The sequence below is a fragment of the Pezoporus occidentalis genome, unplaced genomic scaffold, assembly GCF_034315485.1.
Source record: "Pezoporus occidentalis ecotype Australia unplaced genomic scaffold, CSIRO_AGI_Poc_V1 ctg22, whole genome shotgun sequence".
Lineage (NCBI taxonomy): Eukaryota > Metazoa > Chordata > Aves > Psittaciformes > Psittacidae > Pezoporus > Pezoporus occidentalis.
In genome coordinates this window covers 4,383,489-4,405,884 of record NW_026914072.1, presented here as the reverse complement: position 1 = coordinate 4,405,884, position 22,396 = coordinate 4,383,489, and the positions used below count along the sequence as shown (strand labels likewise).

The following is a 22,396-nucleotide window of genomic DNA, read 5'->3' as shown; positions in this document are numbered from 1 at the left end:
AAGCATTTATTAAAACCCTGAATCTCCCTGCAGATGTCAGTGCAAAGAATGTGGGAGATAGGGCAATGCTATGGCCTTCTGTCCCATGTGCTTGCTGTTGGCAGTGGGCAGAAGCATACACTGGTGATACTAAGACCCCACAGAAGAGGGATGAGGTGATACTGATAATCAGTATTCAGTTTGTGTGTATATAAAACCATAAAACAATATTTTTTTTTGATTTTGCAGGTTCAAAAGTGATGTGAATTTAAAATGGTTTTTAATTGTCAAAAATTGATTTCAGGAATTGAATTAGACTATTTTTTTCATTATTTTTACTACTGTCTCTCAATGAAGCATACTTGCTGATAACTTTTGGATATGTGCATTTCATCAGCTCTTTGAAAACCTGCATGCATTACACTGATTATGTACAAGGCTTTTATATAAATGTAACAACATATGGAGCTTGAAATGCATATTACTGTAGTTTTATCAGCTGAAAACCTTCGTAATTTCTGAAATTGGTTTGTGTTGTTAGGGTAATGCTGTAGGTTACAAATTGGTAGTAGCACTTAGTGATAATTGCCAACAAGGTCTTGATGTCAAGAGTGTTGTTGGGACTGGATGTTGTGCCAAGTGCCTTTTTCTGAACCCCACTGTTTGCATTTTGGAGCTGTTAATTTTGTCACTCCTGATAATGGATCTTTCACTTCTTGCCATACCATACTGTTTTAGCTCAAGATCCAGTGTGTATTGCTTTATATAAAATATGCTATTTGTCTATGTGTATTTTATTAAGAGTGTTTTTAACACCTTAATGTTTCTGCCAGCATTTCCACCTACCCCTGACCCCTGCTCACCCAAAGAGTGATTTCTGAGGTTCATTTAAAGTATTTGTAACCAAGTTTGAGTTCAGTAAAGTGTCTTGAGCTTCGTCTTGTGGTAAATCCAAAGGCTATACCTTAGGTTTTGGGGTTCTCTAGAACCTGATGAATGAATGAATGAATGAATGAATGAATGAATGAATGAATGAATGAATAAATGAATTCTCTGATTTTCTGTTGGCTGCTACTGGTGGGTGACAGCAGGGCTGGAGAGACCTCTGGCTGCTCTTCCAGTTCTAGCAGTAGCACAGCAGATTGCAGGATGGTGTCCGTGCACTGAGGTACTTGCTATTGCCATCATGAGATAATCACACTGGACACAATGTTGGTGGAGATGCAGTCAAATTTGGATGCTTTACCTCTCTGGAAGAGTAGCTAGAAGTGGAGCAGAGGGTCTCAGCATTTTTGGTAATAAGAGCCCTAGGAAAGCAAAAGGGTGTAATTTGTAGATTATACTGTATGGCTTCTGACGGCTCTTTGGTTTTATTCTAGCCTTGAATTACTTCAACAGCTTCCACTAAGAAAGTATTCTTAAAAGTTTTCCTGTAGATGGGAAGTAGCTGGGAAGGCTCTGTAGTTGAATTTGCTGTCTGTCTGAGTATGCTGAGCAATTTCTGTAGAGAGATGCTGACAAGTCAAGTGCTTAACTACTACTGAAGTTTCTTTCTTGCTGTTTCTTTTCTGGGGTCTCTGCCTTGCCAGTAGATGGGCTGTCAGAGTCTCTACTCCTACAGGGTTGACAGAGGCCTGTTTTTTCATGACCAGCACCACTTCCAGAATCATAGAATAGTTAGTGTTGGAAGGGACCTCTGGAGATCAACTGGTCCATCCCCCTGCCAGGGCAGAGCCATCTAGAGCAGGTTACACAGGAATGTGTCCAGGCAGGTCTTGAATGTCTCCAGAGAGGGAAACTTCAGAGCCTTCCTGGGCAGCCTGTTCCAGTGCTCTGCCGCCCTCAACTTAAAGAAGTTCTCTTGGTCTGTGTAATTTTCCTGCTTAACATAGCTTTTAATACAGGCAGCAGTTGTTTAGCTGTTAAAAACCTACCAACAAAGTTAGGAAACTGACAGGTATTTAACAAAGGAAAAAACCTGCAACTCTGTACAGTATTACATGGAGGGATAATTGGGAATTGGTGGTGTTAGCGCCTGCGTACTCCACCCTGCCCTCTGAATTGCTGTCCCGCAGGGTGGTTGCTCACAGCATGGTGGCACACACCCTTTGGGATAGGTAGCTTGTAGCCAGGCACTTGTCTTCCTGAAAGAACAGCTCTGTCGTTGCCTAAACATAGCAAGTGCTAATTTTATTTTGCTTCATCTCTGCTGTTCTGAGGTTACGTTGGCTGTGATTATTAAACGTTTACATAGGAGAAAGAAATATAAAGAAAAGGGTCTGTCTGTGGCATCATTATTAGCCCATGTACAAGTGATACTAAATGACTTTCTACTCTCTCCCTGTTCTAACGTAGAGCTATCTGCTGTAAAATCAGAAGAGAAGCTCCAAAACTTGGTCTTGGTATTTGGTGCAGATGTGCTGTGTTGGATGGTGGTCATGCCTGCGTGCAGATTCCTGTTTTGTGGCTATTTTTTTACCTTAAGTATTTTCATTCTGTGTGTACAGAGGACTGGGCTTACATGAGACCACTGGCTGACTCTTGTGGGGTTGTATGGAATAATGCTGGTGTCATACCCTTTAAATTATTTACTTAACCAGAGTATATAGGTCATATTCCTCCAGGATAAATAACCTGCATCAACTTTAACCATTTCACCGAAGAGAGTGTTGTATGAATTAGGAATACCAAATGCAGAACAGTAACCTCAGCCCTTCCTTTATGGACAGAATTAAACTTCTACTAGAAGTTAATTACTTTAATTAGTGCTGTTCCTCCTCCTGGCTTTGGAGACCTGTAATTCCCTAGTTTGTGCGTGGTGCTTGTGTTGGATTTCCAGACATTTCCGATCGTGGATGCCAGGCTGATGCTTTGGGGAGGGCATCTTGAGTCACTGCGGGGTGAGTGCTGGGAAGGGACAGTGTTCCTGCAGTTTGGATGCTCCAACGTATGCCATGGGATAGCTCATAGGGCATGTTCAGGATGAATCCTTAAGAGCCAAGTGCCTGTGCTTGGCACAGAAGTGAACAGGAACCATTGCAATGCTGGAGTGGGAGGAGGAGGAGGAAGCAGGGGAGGGGCTGCTATGAGAAGCTGGTGTGGGACTGGTCCCCCAGCTGCACCCAGTGCCCTTCTGCAGCAGTGGGGCTGCTGCACACCAGTTGGAGCTGTGTAATGACACATGTACCTTTTAGAAAGCTAGTGTGTTCATTTCGAGTTGCTTAAATGATATGAAAGGCTGCTCTATATGGTTGTATATATTATTTGCACACCCCCACCCCCACCATGCGTTACACGCCTGCATCCCTCAGTCTTGGTTGTTCATGAATTGCATTGCTCGTGAGTCTTTAGCGTACATAAAATCAGATGCCATAGCTTGTTTCCCCTTCCTGCTGTGCTTTGATTTCACCTTTGCTTCGGAAGTTTAGAAAGACATTTTCAAGCATTTTTGCCTTGCCATTGTGCTTTCTGGGGCTGTGTCTTCAGAAAGAACTCTTTCTTGTCAGACAAATTTAATGTTTTGTCAAACAACTGTCTTGCAGGTTTGAGGTGAAAGCAAAAGGCTAATGTGTATTCGCAAGTCAAAAAGTCAAGTATTGTGTGTGTGTGTGTATATTTATGTTATTTTGTGCCAGACTTTTTTAGGGTATCAGTACTGCTAGGTATCCTTAGGAGTTCAAGTTCCTGCTGTTTCTCTCTGAAGGATAAGTACTTCATGCCTGTAAATTAATTATTTTTGAGGGGACATATTTACCTTATTGATATGCCATATTAGTTCTGTGTTTGGGGAATATTTCCATCACTTGGAAGCCTGTGGGTGTGTCAGGAATAGTGATAAGTGGTGAACGTGGTGGACACACAAGGCCCAGTGTCTCACTGCCAGCCCTTGGGGCATGGATACCTAATGTGGAATGCACATGGGGAGGGTGGTGTGTTTGAGCAACCCCTACTACACTGAAGGTAGGTCGGCAGCATGCTGCTCTGAGAATTACTGGCTAATCAGTGTAATTATTTAGAGTATTTAAGTATCTTCAGTTAAGTAGCCAGCTTTGCTGCCTTAATAACATCTTACACAACTGCACCCTTCCCATGTTCCTCGCTGTCTCAAGGCAACGTGGCACAGGAGAATTCTCAGTGTACAAAAGAGGTAGGAACGCAAAGGGAGTCGCTGAAAGCAATGTGCGATTAATAATGTTTTCTTTAGCAAGTCAAAATATCTTTTTGTCGTCTTCTTCCTAAATCTGTTGTCAGTTACTCTATTTACAGCCTTTTTTCTTTGAATAAACTGTTGTATATTACTAGAGAGCTGGTAGCTGAAAGGGATTAATACCCATTTCCCTGGGTATTAACCTGTGATGTGGTTAACGAGTCTCTTTGTATTCTTCATGAAGCTTAACTTTTAAATTAAACTGGATTTTAAAGAAAATGCTTTAATTTTCGTACATTTCATTTCTAGTGTTTTATTTTTTCACCATTAGCCGCAGTCTTTTTTTCTTCATTGGACTCACATGTGACTTACCTAAGAAAAATATGAAAATTTTTTGTCATGCTTTGAAATCTGATTTGTGGAATTTGCACAAGAAACAAGTGCATGCTTGGGGTACTGTTTTTAATACATTTTATACAAATATTTATTAAACACATATTCCAGTGAAACAACCAATGTATTTCAAGTAGGTCTAGGTGTCAGTGCAATATTATTTTCTTTGTAAAAGAGAATTCTTCTTTTGCTTAATCTCATTATTTCTCCTGTATCAAACATAACCCATTCTGTAAAAGGCAGGATGAGGCAGAGGCCTGCAGAATACAGGTGTAAGCATCTAACAGCCTTCTGAAGAGTGTAAAACCAACTGTGAATGATCAAAAATACAGTCAGTGTCCAGTCTCTGACAGTGACTGACAGTGAAAGCCTAAGAAAAGACAAAGGAGGAAAGAAGTACATTTATATTGATAGTTCCTAGTATGTTCTCCTACCTGCTGGCTTTTTAGCTTCTGTTGGTTGGACCTTTAGTGTAGTGCATTAGAGGCAGGTTTTCGTTATGACATATACTTTTGGCATGGCCAGATCCAGCAGTGGAGCTCCAAGGTGCAGTTCTCCTTTATGAAATAGGTTTTGTATTTGTTGTATGAAGAGTTCCTGATAAGGAGCTGCTCTGTGGTACAGCAGGCAATTTTACTGCATGAGTGACCAGTGCTTTGAACTGTGATCGTTGGCTGCCAATGTTGCTGAGCCAGGAGAGAGCCCAGGAAAACAGGGTAAATTGTGTCATGAAATTTTCCAAGCAGCTCTGTTCACGTGCAGTAGGAGAGTACTGTTTGCTGGTAGGGAATGAGGGAACTATGACTTGTTTTTGGAGCTCTTTGTCTGCAGGGAGCACATTAGCCTGTCCTGTCCCTAACACAAATGTTTTCTTTGGATTGTGTTCCTAGTGTACTTTAGCCTTTTTGGTTATTCCCCTTTGCCTTCCTAAGGACATTTTGGGGCTCTTCTTTAGGAAGGCCTGTGCTCTGTCTCCCACCCAGTGTTACTAACATCAGGAAACAGTGTTACTGAAAGAGGAGGAAGGAAGTTAGGCTTCAAAATTCCCAGAAACAGTGTAGTTTTTGTGGGTTGGTTGGTTGTTTTTTTTGTTTAGTTTTGGTTTGTTTTGGTTTTTTGTTGTTGTTGTTCCTGTTACTGTCACTAAACTTTAAAATGTGTTGTGTGACGCACACTAAGAACCAGCTATGATTCCATTTTGAGTTTGCCTCTTTCTGATTTTAGCTACAAATGGGAATGAGATAAAAAAATGAGGGCTCTTGCCTTGCTATTGACATGGCTCTTGGTGATTGCATGAGAATGTAGGGGTCAGGGGTTCCTCTTCCTTGCTCTGCATCTCCTACAGAAATGGAAGGACAAGGGAAGGCTCTGCAAAGGGGAGCAGTGCAGGGCAGGGCAGGCTTTCCAGCAGTACCACCCTGAGCGTGTGTGTGTGCAAGAGCTGTTGTTTTGAGGGAGGTCACTTCTGTTCTCTCCTAGCTAGCTTCTCTGTATATTAATGCATCTCTTCCATATTACATGTATGTTAAGAAGAGGGTGGAGAAGGTGAGTGTACATATCTGTGAGAGCTCCTTTTGAGAGCAAAACCAAATGTTTACCTGAGAAATGCTTGCTTGAGAATGCAGAGCTGTATTTGGTTTGCCTCGGAAATGGCTGGGAGTTGAGTTCAGCCAATCATTGATTTTTCACAGTATCAAAATTGAATCTTCTTTAAACTAAAAATACCCCACTAATATTAATAATTAGGTGTTAATTTCTTGGTTGGCTGCAAAATGTACTTAGCCTTCCAACCTGTGACTGATGTATGGTCTAATTTCATTAGAACAGGTAATCCTGTGTCATGCATCTCTTGAATGTTCTTTGCAGCAGGTTTTTTTGGGTTGGGTTTTTGGCTATTTGGTTGTTTTTTTCTTTTTTTTTTTTTTTAGAGCACTTTGGGAGCAAATTCATGATGAGCTTGTAATAGTCACAGATAAAGGAAATAGCTTATAGGTTTGTTCTGGAAATGATGACTTGACAGTAGCCTCTTGCAGTGGAATTTAGCTATCAATAGCATGTTAATCCAGTTAAGTAGAGAGCCTTTCATAGGGAAATACAAGTCATGTGTTCTAGCTAAATAATTAGGTTTAAAGTAATCACACAACTTGTAAATATTGCCTCGATATTTTTGTTATTTCTTTTTTTGACATGATTATGACACAGCAATAACTCCCTGTTGAAGGGGTGGTACATGCATTGCCTGCGGGTGGGATGTATTTTAGAGCATTCTCATCTAAAGCTGTGGTGGTACATGTAATCACTGACTTTGTCAACTAGCTCTTTCCTGTTTCAGTTTACTATTTAGAAAATACCAAATGGCATGACAGTTATACATCATTTTTTAAAATCATAGCAAGCTTGTACTGAGACATACCGGTGATGTGGAGAAGTTTGAAGCCAGTGCTCTGTTTTACCTGCCTTAGAAGTAAGTAGGTGTCCCCAGGGGTCAGTTTTCACCTGGGTACAACTGAGATCACATCCTCTTTCCCTTCTGGGGTATGGGCAGTGGTTTGACAGTTACACAACAGTTCCGATCAACTAGAAGGAATAACCTAGCCAGTTAAATGCATGATTGCTTACTTCAGTAACTCCTGTTGAAACTTCAGTCTTTCCATTCATAGATTTTTAGCATACTTTTTTTCTTTTTTTCCCCTCTGCTGAACAGTGAAACAAAGAAACCCTGCGATTTCACTTGTCTCTCATTTTAGTGGGTATACTGGCACCAGTGGGGGATGAGAAATACACAACACAGTGAGGTATGTGCTTATTCTGTAGAACAAAACCTATTTTCAGTAGCTATCTTGAAGTTGGTAGAGCTGTCAATAGTGTGCCTTGTTAAGATGCCATGCCCTTCTTTATGAAAAGATGCTGCTATAGAGTCCTTAAACCTTTCCGACGTAAGACTTCAGCACCTGGTCTTAGTAGATAAAATCTGGTGATGCTTGCTGGGTTGGTTGGTGTTCCTAATAGTTTACCATGCTGCTTTGACATTGGAAAGATAACGGGAGCAAGAGAGTGGCAACCAGTCATCTGCCACAGTTCAAATGTGAACTTTAACTACAATCATGGGTGTGTAATTGATAGTGAGTCTTGTTTTGCCATGTTTAAAATAACAAAAAATATTTAGAAACAGGACAGGCATCTTTGAGAAACCTTCGCAGCTATAGTTTTATGAGTCCTGTAAACCTGTTTTATTATCACTTATTTATTTATTATTTATCATGTTTTATTGCAGCAGGTCCATAAATGTGCTTCACTGTTAAGGTCAGAACTTGCAAAAGCATATAGAATCACTTCTTATTCTATGGAACTGTAACCACCTCTGGGAGAAAACTCAGTAATCATAGTGCACTTTATTGCTGCATGATCCCTAATAAGCCTTGAGTGAACACTGTAATGTTATACTGACCATCCCTGGAGAACGTACAATGGTAGCAGAATGTAATGATCTGTGTTTTGGAGCAGAACCATCTTGCCTTTTATTTCAGAAGGCAGTTGCTTGAGGTCTCCAAGTGTAGGTAAAGACCTCTTTCCTTAGTACTTCACCAAAGCAGCTTTTTGTCTCTGGGTACTCACTGTACCAAGACTTGGTAAGTTATTGACATATTTCTTGTAGACTATAGTGGATTTTATCTTCAGACTAAAATTTCTTTCAAAGCCTGCAGCTTTTAGGATTTTTTTTATTTTTATTTTTTTTTAATATCTGCTGGGTTTTGTCTTTTCCAGTTGGTTATTTTTAGTCATTGATGTTTTTAAAAAGAACCTCTGATCTTGAACCATAGTACAGGCTGATTTGCTCAAGGGCATTTGCAGCATCAGGGCCAGAAAATGATAATTAAAAGATAGTTTGTCACTGTCTTCTAGTTCCGAAATGACGGATGAAAGTATTCTTATTTATCATTATGCTCTAATGGACTCTTTTCCTCATAAGGCTATGTTACTAGCCTCTAAGTCTCTTGATGTAGATTCAGTGCTGTTCTTGTTTCCAGCTATTCTCAAGAGTTTATTTCTAAGTCTTCAAGCATTCCGACATCTTGGCAATTGTTTGATAATGGATAATTTTGCTGCTTGCATCCCAGCAGCATCATTAATGTGTATGTTGTTTATAGAGACTTTTCAAGGCTGGTTGACAGCAGTTCTTCCTAGGTAATTCCAAACGAGTATATAGGTTTGTGTTGGCAGTGGGATTATTGCCAAGGATTTCTTTAAGTGTATTGCTCTGATTTTGATAGTTTATGCTACCCTATTAATGGATAATATAATTTCTTATTCATGTATAGTCAATAAAAAGTCGACTATTGCTGTCAAACTTAAAATCAAGGTTTCACAAGGAAACCATTCAGGCAGGCTTTGAGGAAATTCATGTTATACAGAAATCCAACTGAGCTGGTGGAAATGATTATTTCTGTTTTCACTCATAACCTGTGAGTGATGTCAGCGACTGGAAAGAACTACAGGAACTTAATGGTTATGGACAAAAAGTGCAGAGATTTCCCCTACCCATAGAAGCATCTGTGTGGGTGTGTAGGGACTGCTCACTTTGCAGATAGCACATATAGGAAGTTGCTGAAACAGAGCAGTAGTGAGCACTAGTGAAAATATCTTTCAAGAAGAGATTTGTTTCCCCTTCCCAGTTTCAGCACACACAGGTTCCACTTCTGGCTTTAGATGCACTTCTTACTAAAAGTGAAAAAATACAGCATAAAAAATTAAATTAGTTTGACTCAAAAGGAAAAATGAACTCTGTTGGTGAAGGCAGAGCACAGCCAGTGTTGGGAGCCTTCCTCAAAAGCAGTGACATAATGCAGGGCTGGCCTTTGAAAGTTTGTCCTATCAGTTTGTGCCGATGGCAGCATAAGCTAAAAGCTTAGTCTTTAGGGCCTAGAAAAGGCAATGCTTTGATTTGAGGGCTTTTTCCTTGAAAAATTCAAATATGCTGGAAACACAAGTGTGAATTCTGTGTATGTCTAATAAGTTGCAAGTACCTTTTTGGGGGCTTTGTTAACTGGACTTCCGCTTCTACCTTTTCAAAGAGCAGGAGTTCCCAGTGAATACTACTGTGTAGACTCTCCATAATACATTATTCCTTAGGGCAGTGTTCAGGGTTTGGCCGCAGGTTACAATCTCTTGTAAAATCGATTTCCCAGTAGTTTTATTTTTGCGATTTCTGTTAGTTGTTGGCATTTCAATGAATTTTTAGTTGGCATGTTTTGGTCTTATATTTTGGTGCAAGTCATTTCTAAATTGAAACTCCCTGACACAGTATGGTGCCTAGATGCATTATGGATTTGATGTGGTACGCATGTCAGTTCTCAGTTTAGGACATATTTGAGAGTGTTTCATAATCTTTATTGTTGTTATATTAATGCATTTGTAATAGTTCAAACAAAAGGATGGTTGTGTTCTTGAAATAAATACTACTGTTACTTTGTGAAGTGCAGGAAGCATTTTTTGCTCCTTGTGCGTTGCCAGCACAGTGTCTTGTCCTGCCAGGGGCTTTTGAAGTTCTGTGAGATGTTTTCTCTGTACATTGAGAAGAGCAGGCAGCAAAGGTAGCTTACCTTTCCTTTTTCTCTTGGAGACAAAACTTCCTAAAGAGCCCCAGCTGAACAGGCAGTGTGCTACAGCTGATATGAGTATGTGTAAATGAAAGGAAGATCCCTGTCTATTTGATCCTTGTTGTTTCTGCTAATATTGCCAACAAGTGTGCCTTTAATAATATGTCTGTCTACACTGGGAACAGGCTGAAGTTTTTAGCCATAAATAATGAGCTGTTTGCAATTATTAGTGTCCTGGACTGGACTCAAAGGGTTTACTCAGATGAAAGGCTCCCATTATTATCCACTTAGTATCTAGACTCCATTATTATCTTTCTTCTTGTTACTGCCCTCCCTGTTTTTAACTTTTATTTGTTCTGACAGCAAAATGATTAACATTCTGCTTGATTAAAAAGAAATCCCAGTTTAGTCTGGTTACCCTTATTTGCTGCTCTTCAGTGTGGTGGTAGAAGGTCTGGATTTTAGTACTGGATATTGGGCAAAAATGGCTTTAAAATTATACCAACATTTATATAGTAAGAAAAACAAGTGGAAAAGCCAAGCCCTATGCTGTGTTTTAGTGTTTAGGTAGTGTGTGTTACATTTTTGTATGTAATGTTACTTTAAAGATGTTTGCAAAGCAGAGCTTGCAGGAATGCTGGGCTGCTTTGCTGTAGTCACATTCCTGTTGCAGCATGTTGTCTGGGTCTGATATGACATCAATCTGGATGTAATAGATACAGAGTTAAGCAGTTTATTTTAGGATCTGAAACTGTTCTAAGAATAGAGAGGCTCTCCTTTACACAAGAAAGGACAAGTAAATTAAAATGGGATGTCAGGGAAAGAAAAAATAGGAGAAAAGCCAAGTGGGAGAAGTATCTAAGAAAAAAAAAAAACAAAAAAGGAAAAACCCTACAGTCTGCTCCTGGCGGGTTTCGAAGCTGAGGTGAAACCCATGAAGGGACTGTTGCATATCGATTCTTTCCTCAGTGCAGTGGCAAGCAGCACTGGAAGGCTGAAGTCTTGCAGTCTAACCTACAAAAATAACCTGTGTAATTTTCCTTGCTAGCAGTCTGTAGGTTTAATTCAGCAGGGGGGAAATAAGTAACCTTTTACATTTTCTAATGCAGCTTCTTAGTTTTGCTAGAACGCTGGCAGATGACTTTCCACAGTGCCTCAAAGGGTAAGTAGGCTCTTCAGCACTTCCCCATGGTTATGTGAGCAGGATCAGTAAAGCCTGGTAGTGATGTGACTGCTTCTGGTGGTGTCTGTTTACACCAGGGGTCTAATCATAGAAATTTGTATGGGAGGAACTCCTGAAGTCAGCCAATCAGCTCACTTAAAGGGCTACAGCAGCATACCAACTAAAGTTAAGGTTGTTGGATGTTGAGGGTGTTTTTCTTGTTGCATGGAATATTCCAATAAAATGTGTATCTGTTGGGTATGAATCTAGCAGGAGATTTAGAACCTAGATGTGTTTTAAAATATTCACCAAAATGTCTCTACTAGTGTAACCTTGAGAACACAGATTTAATTTCATGTATGTTACCCCACCTGCCTCAGTTGCTGCTCGGTAGGTTTTCTGTCATAGCTTTCTTGTGATGTTTCTATTTTATCTTTTTTTTTTAACTTAGCAGCTGGCATAGGTACTAAAGGGGTATATCCAAAGTTTTAAGTGTTCATTTCACCTACACGTCTTTTGCTTATTTGTCTTTTAAAATAACTTCAACCAGCCTACGGTCTCCATTTATCCTCATGTCATGTTGTCAGTTTGAGTCTTGATTTGTCAATAACAATGTTTTTTATAATCCTGTATCATTCCATAAATTCTCTGTAACAAAAATGCTGACACTTGTCTAAATTTACAAGTTCTTTTTTCTTTCTTTGTTTTTCTTCTTCTGACAATTTCTTTCTTTGAGAGCAGGAGTATGTTTTGGGCAGCAACCTTCAGTCTACAGGTCAGGATGGTAGACTGTGAAAGTCTTATTCCATAATAGACTGTGAAAGTCTCATTCCAGTATTATGTAGGACATAATTCAGAAGGTAAATAAGATGAACATACTAGTTTATATGAATGCAGAATGATCTGAGGGCCTGAGGGGTGAATAACAGGACATCGCTCTGCCTCTTGGGGAATACTTGTGTTGATTTTTGATGAGCTTTCTGTAACTCTATAATTTTAAGTAAAAACTTACCAGTCTGAGTTGCAAAATTTCATGAAACTATCACTTTGCATCATCCAGGTGGGCTTCCATCAGCAGTAAAACCCCATAAATACCTTTTGCAGTGGATGAGGATGTAGCAGATGTTGCTACCCTCTCAAGTGTCTGCATAGCACATTCCTTTCTCTTGCGGCATGCCTGCCTCAAGAACTGCTGTGCAACAGCTTATGCTCAAAATAAGATTTCCAGTTGTTGTGTGGTTTCTTAGCCTCTTGGGGCTGAGCTGCAGACCTGCAGCAGGCAGGTGAGCCTTTGCCCTGTGTTGGATGGCAAACCCTTTTGCAAGTGTTGCTGCAGAATGAAAGGAATTTTCCTTCGTGTCTTCAGGGTTGACTTTCCTTTGGTTTTGTGTGTGTGGTTGGTATTTTTTTGTTTGTTTTGTTTTGTTTTTTTTTTATAGCTGGTTAATAATTTATTATGACTTGCATGATCTTTGATGTAACATCCATATCCTTGTGTTCTCTGGTATTTTCCCTGACCTATGCAAAAGTGAGAGTCCATGTAAATATGAGATCCTCATGCTAATCTGTCATATCAGAAACTGATAGCTATTTCCCTTGCCTTGTGTCTGCTCAGGGTCCCTTCGTAGTCCTAAGGAAGCAAGCAGCCTGATCCACCAAAGGATGCTTCCTTAGGACCACATGACATTGTATCCTCAGTCCAGATGTAGGTGTCATCATCAGCATGAAAGCAGCAGAAGCCTGCACACAAAACTGATTTACAGGGTCTTGCTATTTTTGATGAGGATGCTACAAGCAAATAAAATGGAAGGATAGGAAGTTCCTTCAGGAAGGAGAAGCAGAGGGATATGAGGAGGAGTTGTTGCCGTCCATGTCAGTGCATCAAGCTGAAGTGCATGAAGCTCCACTGGGAGATGGATGAGGAGCCAACTGAGAGCTTGTGGGTCAGGATTAGAGGGAGGGCAGGGACAGGGGGCATTACAGTGGGGGCCTGCTACAGGCCATATGGCCAGGAAGAATCTACTTTGCTTAATTTTCAAGTAATTAAAAAAAATGCTTAGTATATCAAATACATAAATAAATCACTTGGTAAGCTGCAGTCTTTCTGAGGAGAAATGCAATCATGGAAAGGCAGAAGTATAAAAATCATCTGGTTTTAATAACAACACCTCATTTCAATAGAGAGAGAGATAAAGTGGAAAAGAATCTATTGAAGTCACTTTATTATTCTCAGCTAAAAAAAAACAAAAAAGGAACACCTAGATTATTATCTTTAGTACTTCTGGTAAGTGGTAAAAGAAGGGGTATTAGGTTAAAATTTGTCATGACTTGTTCAGACAAAACTCTTTCTCAGTATTAAGAAAGAGTGCTATGATGATCTCATAATATGATAATTGCTTGTAATTTCATATTATTTGACAGAATTACCTAGGATTTATTTAGGTTTTGTCTGGTTTGAGTTCTTGTCTTTGTTTTTCCTCTACCTTCAGTTGTGAGCACTATGTTCTAGAGAACTTTTTTTTTTTCCCAGTGATTGCTTCTTTTTATAAGTAGTTACATATTTGGGCCTCTCTCTAGGTAAGGTTTTAACATACTGTCTCCTCAAGGTCAGATCACAGTTCAAAGTTAAACTGGCAGCTGCATGTTGGTTGTACCTTACACCTAACAGTGGAAGGCTCTGATGTTAGGTGGGTCTTTTCTAGCCCTTGAATGTTGGGGAGTTCTGTGAAATGTTTGTTATGCTAAAATGAAGTGTTTTCTACCGGGAAATGAGAATTCCTTCTGCTCAGCTCTGTGGACACCACTGCAGTGATACCGTGGCCCTGGAAGTTCACAGGAGATCTGGTGACTTGTTCCCTCCTGTCCTCACTGTCACTTACCGTATGAGAGTCTGGTAGTGCTCCAGACTCCTTCAGAGGAGGAATGAAATTATGAATGAGGGGATAACTTCTCATATCATCTCAAATGTATTTGTTCTCCTTGTGTTTTGTGGTCTATTGCAACGGCCCAAAATTACAGAGCGGTGGTTTTGGTTCTTCCCTGCTACCTCAAAGACACAGATGCATCTGTACAGCTTTACTAATGCTTCCAGAGTCTGTTTCTGAGCACTTACATTTTGCTTTCAGTTTAAATATTCTTAGAATTCAAAAGAAAACAAACCAACCAAAAAAACCCGCAAAAAAAAAAAAAATCAGAGTTTGCTAGTTATGTACTTCCTAATGCCTAATCAATCATAGCAGAGTTAAAAGAACAATAGAAAACTGTACAAGAAAAGCCAGGCTTCTGAATGTAAATCTGTAATACAATTTTGCATTGTAGATTTACAGCATCAGTCCTTTCAAAAGGACAGGGGTTAAGCTTGTTGTCTGGCGTACCATACCTGTGTTTCAAAGACCAAATGTGCATTAACACATGGCACTACCAGTCTGTATTTTAAAATCTCAATGGGCTTAAAAGCAAGAGACAGCTCTGCTATGAAAGTGTTTCTAAAAAATCACACGAGCGAACATCTTACCTGTAACATGACTTTTTAAAAGACTTTATAAATTTTAGTGACGTAATTCTAACAAAATGGCATTAAGAATAAAAGTTATTTTGATCATGAAGAAGATTGTAAAGACTCTTTAGTTTGACTCATGGGACATACTTGAGTAGCTCCTATCTTTGTGCAACGGTAGTGATTTTAATATGTAGGAAATGAGATACACGTATGTTACCAGGTCAGTGATCTATCTGTTCTGCTGGTTTGTTGCTGTAGAAAATTTACTATAGCAGCAGGTCGCGCTTCAGTGTCTTCTGATGCAAGTTGCTTTGAGCTCTACACAGTGGCTGCTTTTATTGTACATTGATATCAACTTTGCTGTTTAATCTGGATATTTTTTCTGTCAGTCCATTCTTAAGTACTCTTATTCATTTTTTTATTTTTTTTTTTTTTTTTACCTTAGCAGTGATTCATGATTCAAAGGCTAAATGTATTCTGGCTTTAAAAACCCCAGCTTTTATAGTTCCATCAGTCTTTAATCTCAAAAAGGGTGGGGGTTCATTGGTCTTCAGTAGTGAAGCAGGGCATTAGGAAAATGTGGCTGCTTCTCTGCCCTTATTTTATAAGGGCAGAGTAATGTTCGATGGCAAGTTTGAGTAATGTTACTGATCATTCATTCTTTCCTGAAGCTTTATAGTTCTAACCAGGGTTTCTTGTACCCAAGTCTCTTCAAGTCTTTAATTTATATTGTCCTTCTCTGCGTCTTTTCTATTTGATGTATCCTTTTTCAGATGGGGGTGACCAAAACTGAACACAGAATTCAAAAGTGAACACACACTATTCAAGGTGAGGGAATATCATTAGTTCTATATAAGACATAATAATCTTTGGTATGTCTTTCTCCTTTAAAAATAAATACTGATGTCCTATTTATTTTTGCTCCCAATTGTAAGATACTTTTAATGAGTAATCTGTAAAGTTGTCTAGAGTGTTGTTGGGGTTTTTTGTTTGTTTTTTTTTTTTTTTTTTTTTTGTTTTTTGTTTTTTTGTTTTTTTTTCTTATGGGTAAGTAATTAATGAAAAATGTATGTTTACTTTCACTGTGGTTTACTATACACCATGTATGATCTACTGTCACTGTGTTGATCTGATTGCATATTTGAAATTCCTTCTGAAGTCCATCACAAATGCACTAGAGAGCCAACTGTTCTTTGTATCCTTCATCATCCACAGATATTGCCATTACATGGTTCATTCCCACTGCATCCTGCAGGTTACTGAAGTGTACTTGCCTGTGGGTTTTTTTCTGACTATTGCTACCTCTAGCCTAGAGTCTTTCTTGCAGGTCTCTTGAAAAGGTTGCACTCCTCCAAGTTCATGATAAAGACTGGTAGTTGAAGAAAATGAATGGTACATGGCAATACCCATTAGAATGCCCGTTACCATCTCTCATTAACTCTCATTCACTACGTCTGATCCATTTCTTAGCCCTCCTTTCTTCAGAAAAAGAATTAGACACCTCAGAACCCATATCTGGTTATTCCATTCACAAAGTGTATGCTGGCATTATACTGGTAATGGGAGTGTGGAGGGCCAAAGTGTTACTCTCAGGTTTGTAATTCGATTAACTCTTGAAAATTGGGTTTGTTCACATGAGTTCTCTTGATCCATGGGATGACTTTGACCTACCCTTTTGATGACTTCTTTGCATTAGTAGTTGTTACAGTGATGATGGTGTGTTTTATCCAGAGCAGATAATTATTAGGCATTGTTGCAATGAACAGTGGTAAATAGGGGTAGTAACTTTTGGCTTATTAGAGAAGAGTATAAATTTGGTGTTGCATGCTCATATTAGAAATGTCTCCGTTTACCTTCAACTGTATAAATTTATAGAAGTCCAAACTTATGGAGAGCCAGTACTAAAGTTGTTATTCAGGATGTTTGAAATTGCAAAGTTAAAATGGCTTGATAAGGCTTATATACCTGCTTGGAAAGAATTTTGCTGCCAAACCTGTAATGAAGAGTTAGCACTGCGAAGGATATACAAGCATTCCTAGTATCTAGCATCTTTGGAATAGGCAATTGCGCTTGGGAAGGAGCTCTGTGCTCCTCATAGAAGCACTGTTGCCTTCAGCTTCTGGCGTGGAAGTTGGTACAGGTGGTTAAAGGTTTTGGTCTTGGAAAGAGATCACATAGATGTGTGGAAAATAGTGGGAGACAGGAGGGAAGGAAGGCTAGTTATATACTCTTCACTCATCTGGAGGGTGGCAACCTGGTGGTCAGTAAATAAAACGGTGGCATGTGGGAGACAATAGATTTATTTCATACTGCCAGAAGAGAAATAGAAATAAAAACTGCTCAGACTTTTTAATCTCACTTCCTTGATCTGTAAGGGGGTGTTGTGTGTGTGTTACAGGACCTTCAGTGGGAGCAGAGTTGAGAAATTACTCATGCATTCCACAGAACTTTTCATAAAATCATCAGTTCTGGGAAGCTGCTGGTTTTACTGTTTTGAGCTAGAGAAAACACTTCCTTTCCCTCTTTCTGGGTGCTAGGTCAGGTGCTGAGAAGTGAGGAGCACTGTTCTTGCCTCTCTTTAAATACATCCCTTTTCTTTAGTGCTTTTACTGGTATTGCAGAACCACTTGGTACCCATGAAAAACTAGCAGATGACTGTAGTTTGAAATGCAGTAGATGTTATCTTTTTTTTTTTGGTCATCATATCTGCCCTTATCCTTCTTTAATTTGCAATCCGATCCCTCAAAAGATACGAGCGACAGACTGACTGTGGCTATTTTTATAGGGTGCGCATATTAACTGTTGAGTAAATGTAAGAAGTTTTAAAGAGCTTATTTTAGCAGAAGCATTTGTTAAAGCCCCTATATCCATAGGCTGTGTGTATATTCATTAAGTATTCAGGGTTGTAACATAATACAACAAAAGGAAGCATATTTTAGCAGAGATCTGTAACAACCATGCACAGGCTGCCACCCAGCCGGTGGCTGAGGGCAGACATTGCTTGCTGCTATTCCTAGTCTTGTGGCATCTAGATATATTAAATTTATTTCTTGGATAGTGAACCTAGCTAACACTTACTGCAGTGTCAAAAATACATATGGTTGATCCCCAGAAGTTTATTGTAATCAAATCACTGTTGATGAACGTGCAGCCTTGGAGCTTGGAGTATGTCCGTGTGCAGCGTCTGCCAGCTACTCCATGTGAAAAGGAATGATGACGTTTCAGCTCTTCATCTGCTGTATAGCCACAAAGTAGCTTCTCTGTCCCAGTGTAGCATGAAAATAAGAATCTGTTCCAAATCTTTTACAAGTTGGTGAATGAAAGACTATTTTGATAAGAGTGAATGTCAGAGGAGAAGATAAATAAGAATATGTAGGAATTCATTGTGGTTGGAAATTTTTTTGTATGTGGAAGGTCAGTGTGACACACAAGCTTGTGCTGGAGCCTAAGATTGTTAAGCTGTTATATGGGTGAGAAACGGTGATTTTCCCCACCAGTTGTAAGGGCAATTACCCTGATAGTTTTAACCACCTTCCCACTGTTGTACGACATGTTAAGCTAACAGGTAGTCTGTTTTAAAAGTAAATCACTTCATAGTATGTTGCTTGAAATAATACTTTACGTCTCCACATATCTTTCTCTATTAGCATGAAGATATATTTTAATTCTTTTCACATTTGTTAGTAGAGTGAATGAACTGGGATGAAAGGTTTAAAAAGCACAAATGCAATTAAAATGGGTATCTGTGACATACTTGAGTTGTGTTCCATGTGAACAGTGATGTTAAAAGCTCCTTTAGCAGCTGTGCCAATGCCATTTTTTCCTGGTTTTTGAGTACAGAAATAAACTCAGATGCTGTTGGTTAAATAATTCATATCTATTTCAGGTGAAAAATAAGACCTGGTCTCTTTAGCAAGTGCAGTGTTTTCATGTATGTGATTCAAAGATTGATCACATTGAACTGATTTGAGTGCATTAAGGGATTTGCAGTTATGTAATTAAATTGATATTTTAAAAAGCTTTAAGTGTACTGTCTAGTTGGGAAGTGTACCAGTGGATTTTCAGATAAATCTTGTTGTTTGGTTTTTGAGATAAATGCCTGTATTTGTGTTTAGAACAGAGTTACAGGCATGTAACATTGAGTGGATGAATTGTTAAGGACATACTGAAGGAAAGGCAAAAGTGTTGGATCAGTGCCGTGCTGGTTTTCAGGCATATCAATAATTTAATGTATGTAGGAAACTGAAACTTGTAGGAAAAAAAAACCAACATCTTGGAGCTGTAAAGTTTTGCCATGGATAAAAAAAAAATTCAATTACTGATGCTGTGACTTTACTGAAATAATTAGCCTGTGTTTTCAAATAATTTTGAAATTTATGTATTTGTTTAATTTTGAATAATTTTCAGGTTTATCTTTTGTTCTCTGTTTTGAGTTTTTCTTTGTCATGTTGGATTGCTGAATTACTGTTTTTCCCCAAGGAAGAAATTCAGTAACCATGTTTATTTGCAGAGCACCAGAGATCATACTGGGATTGCCGTTTTGTGAAGCCATAGACATGTGGTCATTAGGGTGTGTGATCGCAGAGCTGTTTCTTGGATGGCCACTGTACCCAGGAGCACTGGAATATGACCAGGTAGTAAAATATATTTCATAAGCATGTGCATACTTTCAGTAACTAAAGAATTTCAGATCAATGTAGTCAGGATTTCAAATGTTTGTAATATCCCCTATGAAATAGTATTTCTTCAAATCTGTTCAGTGCTTTTAGTTTAGTCTTTATTGATTGTCCTAGAAACATAAATCCTGCTTCTAGACAGCTGTGTAATGCTGATTTCTGAATTAAATTGCAATTTTTCTTTTTTTTCTTTTTTTTTTTTTGTTTTTCCTGTCTTTCAAAGTAAATGTTAGTATTGGAGCTGCATTTCCTGATGCAAACCAAAGCTTGTGGCCACCATCATTGCATTATAATCTCTCTTTTACTTGCTAAGGGGCTGACTATTGAATGCCTGTTTGCATGTCAGGATTAGTTGTCTTCTGAATACTTTCGGATGCTTTCTGGAAATCCAACATAGCTCAAAGATTTGAGAGCCTGTACTTTATGAGGAACAAGAATCAACCTTCACAACAATACTGTTTTTATGCAATTGCAAAGCTTGAAGCTGTGCCATTTGTTTTGTTGGAATTTTCAGCTATTGACACCATTGGCCTTAGTGAGATGACTTAAAGAAAGAAAGTTGTAGAGCACTTTTCTATTTAGAACACTTCAGAGAGAGAGGTCTTTAATTTTCTAGCATAATGTGGTCATTTGGAAGGAGCATAATCAGCATTCTGACTATCCCGAACTGGTTTGGAACTTTGACAGTGAAGGAGCCCTAAGTATAACAGTTGGCTTTTTAGTAACTGTTACATCCTTGGTTCAGGGGCGGTTCCTCCAGTGTGTTCTTCAGGTTATTAAAATCCTGATCCTCATGTAAGGAGTGAGCTTTTGGCTCCCTGTGCTTGCAGATCAGGCTACTTTTCTAAAAATTAATTTGTTAAAACCCCTGTGAGTGGATCTATCAATTTCGGTAACACTTCATATTTCAGTTTACTTCATTTACACATAATTCAGTGTTTTGCAGAAGTAAGCTATGGGCTGATGCTTTGATGTGTTTAGAAGATCTTTGTGCAGCGTATTGCTGTTAAAATGGAGAATGAAAGAGGAAACAGCTATGCTCTTTAAGGAAAAAGTGTTTTTGGATGGAATCTGTAATGCTGTCTCAGAAATTTCCAAGAACTTGGCAAATTTATTTGCATCTAGTTTTGAAAGAAACCGCAGGAGAAGATCTGGACTTTCAAGTTCAAAAAAACAAAGGGAGGGGTCCAGAACATGTGATTTCTGGGATTGCATCCACTTCTGATCCCTGTACTGCTGTAACTAGCTGTTAAAAGGGATGCTGCTGTGGGAAAGGAAGGACTTGTAAGCCCACTTCATGGTCTTCTGATCATGATCACACATGTAGACAGATGCTGCTTGTGGATGTGAAACAAAGCTTTGGACTGAGTCTTCAGTTGCTTGTGATGAAGTAGGGGTCTGAATGGTTGAAAAGCCTGTGTCCTGATTCTTTCCTCAAATTAACTTGTCATTTGTCATAATGGCAGCAGCTCAGACTGTTAATTAATTTGTGCCAACAGGCTTACATGGCTGTGAGCCTCTGGCTCTTGCGCAGAGAGCAGTAGCAGCATAAAGCTCAGTCTCATGATTATGAGGATCTTTTTTCAGAGTGATACAGAGTCTCATTTGTAGAGACAAGACCTCCTTTCCCTCGCAGCACTGCAGCCAGCTTGTTATGCAGAAAGCCCAGGCAGATGAAGGCAGTCAAGTATGGTGTACACTGTCCAGACTTCATAGTGCTGGCTGGCTTTTCTGTGCATCTGGAGCAAGGCAGGTCCTTAGGACACTGTATTTCTGTCACTTGTTTCTTGCCATCATAAGCCCAGGGCCAGCATGGCTCAGCCTCTAGGTACTGGCTGTCACCAGTGGCAGCCACCTCCCAAGATGCTGCTGTACTTCATGCAAATGACTGCATGGATTAAGGTTAATCTTCATGCCCGTAGATTTTCTGTTTGCTGTACAAGTGAATACTGGCTTTAAAAGTTGTCTAGTTAAAGACAAACATAGCATTCAGATTTGCTGGAAGCATCAGTTAATAACTCATTTAGCAACTTGCCTGATCCTCTTATTTGAGAAGTCCTTCTGGAAGAGGAGCTGTAACCTGCATCAATAGAAATTACCTTACTTTAGTCAGGTTCATCATTGTGCTCAAGCAAGTCTTCAAAATTTGCTTCAAATAAGTCTGATTCAGGGGGTTCCTCAGTGTACATGAGTATAGCATTTGTAGAAGATGACTCCAGAGGGAATTCCTTTCCTCCTGCTATGTGGTGCATGTCAGAGGGTAAACGAACAGGCAAGGGCTTTGTAGTGCATTTCCCTCTGTCTTTCTGGTACATGGCAACCAATGTGCTAGCTCTTGAAAGGAAGCTCTTAGTTATTATTTGTGATTATAAGCAGTGCCAGCTGTACTTCTCAGTGGGAAATGGCTGTGTCTTTAATACTCATTAAAAACAGGCATAGGTGCTTAACTGCAAATTTTTTACTTAATGCATCATCTATTTTGCCTTTAATTTCTAAGACATTTATATTATGCTTAGAGAACAGCTAAATGAACTAGAAACATTGCTGGTCAGAGCGGAATTATCTTTACTCCCTGATGAACAAGAGGTAACAGCCTCAAGTTGCACCAGGGGAGGTTTAGACTGGATATTAGGAAAAATTTCTTCCCCAAAAGGGTGGTCAGGCATTGGAACAGGCTGCCCAGGGAAGTGGTGGAGTCCCCATCCCTGGAAGTGTTCAAAACCCATATAGATGAGGCCCTCAGTGACATGGTTTAGTGGTGCACTTGGCAGTGCTGAGGAAACGTTGGACTTGATGATCTTAAAGGTCTTTTCCAACCTAACTGATTCTATGATTCTATGTAGGGATTTATGGAGGATGCCAAATTCCAAAAGTTGACAGCATTGCATTTAGTTCCATCCCACTTTGTTCTGTCTCTTCTTTGGTAGAAGCCTTGTATGTACC

General features: G+C 39.3%; 1 protein-coding gene across 5 annotated transcripts in view; it reads left to right on the top strand.

Moving 5' to 3' along the window:
- HIPK3 (homeodomain interacting protein kinase 3) overlaps positions 1 to 22,396 on the top strand; it is a 100,849-nt gene that overhangs the window by 59,837 nt on the left and 18,616 nt on the right. For all 5 annotated transcript variants that reach the window (XM_062620258.1, XM_062620261.1, XM_062620260.1 and 2 more), the window contains exon 3: positions 19,288 to 19,411. In XM_062620258.1, coding sequence (XP_062476242.1) covers positions 19,288 to 19,411 — 124 coding nt within the window. The remainder of the gene's footprint in view (positions 1 to 19,287; positions 19,412 to 22,396) is intronic.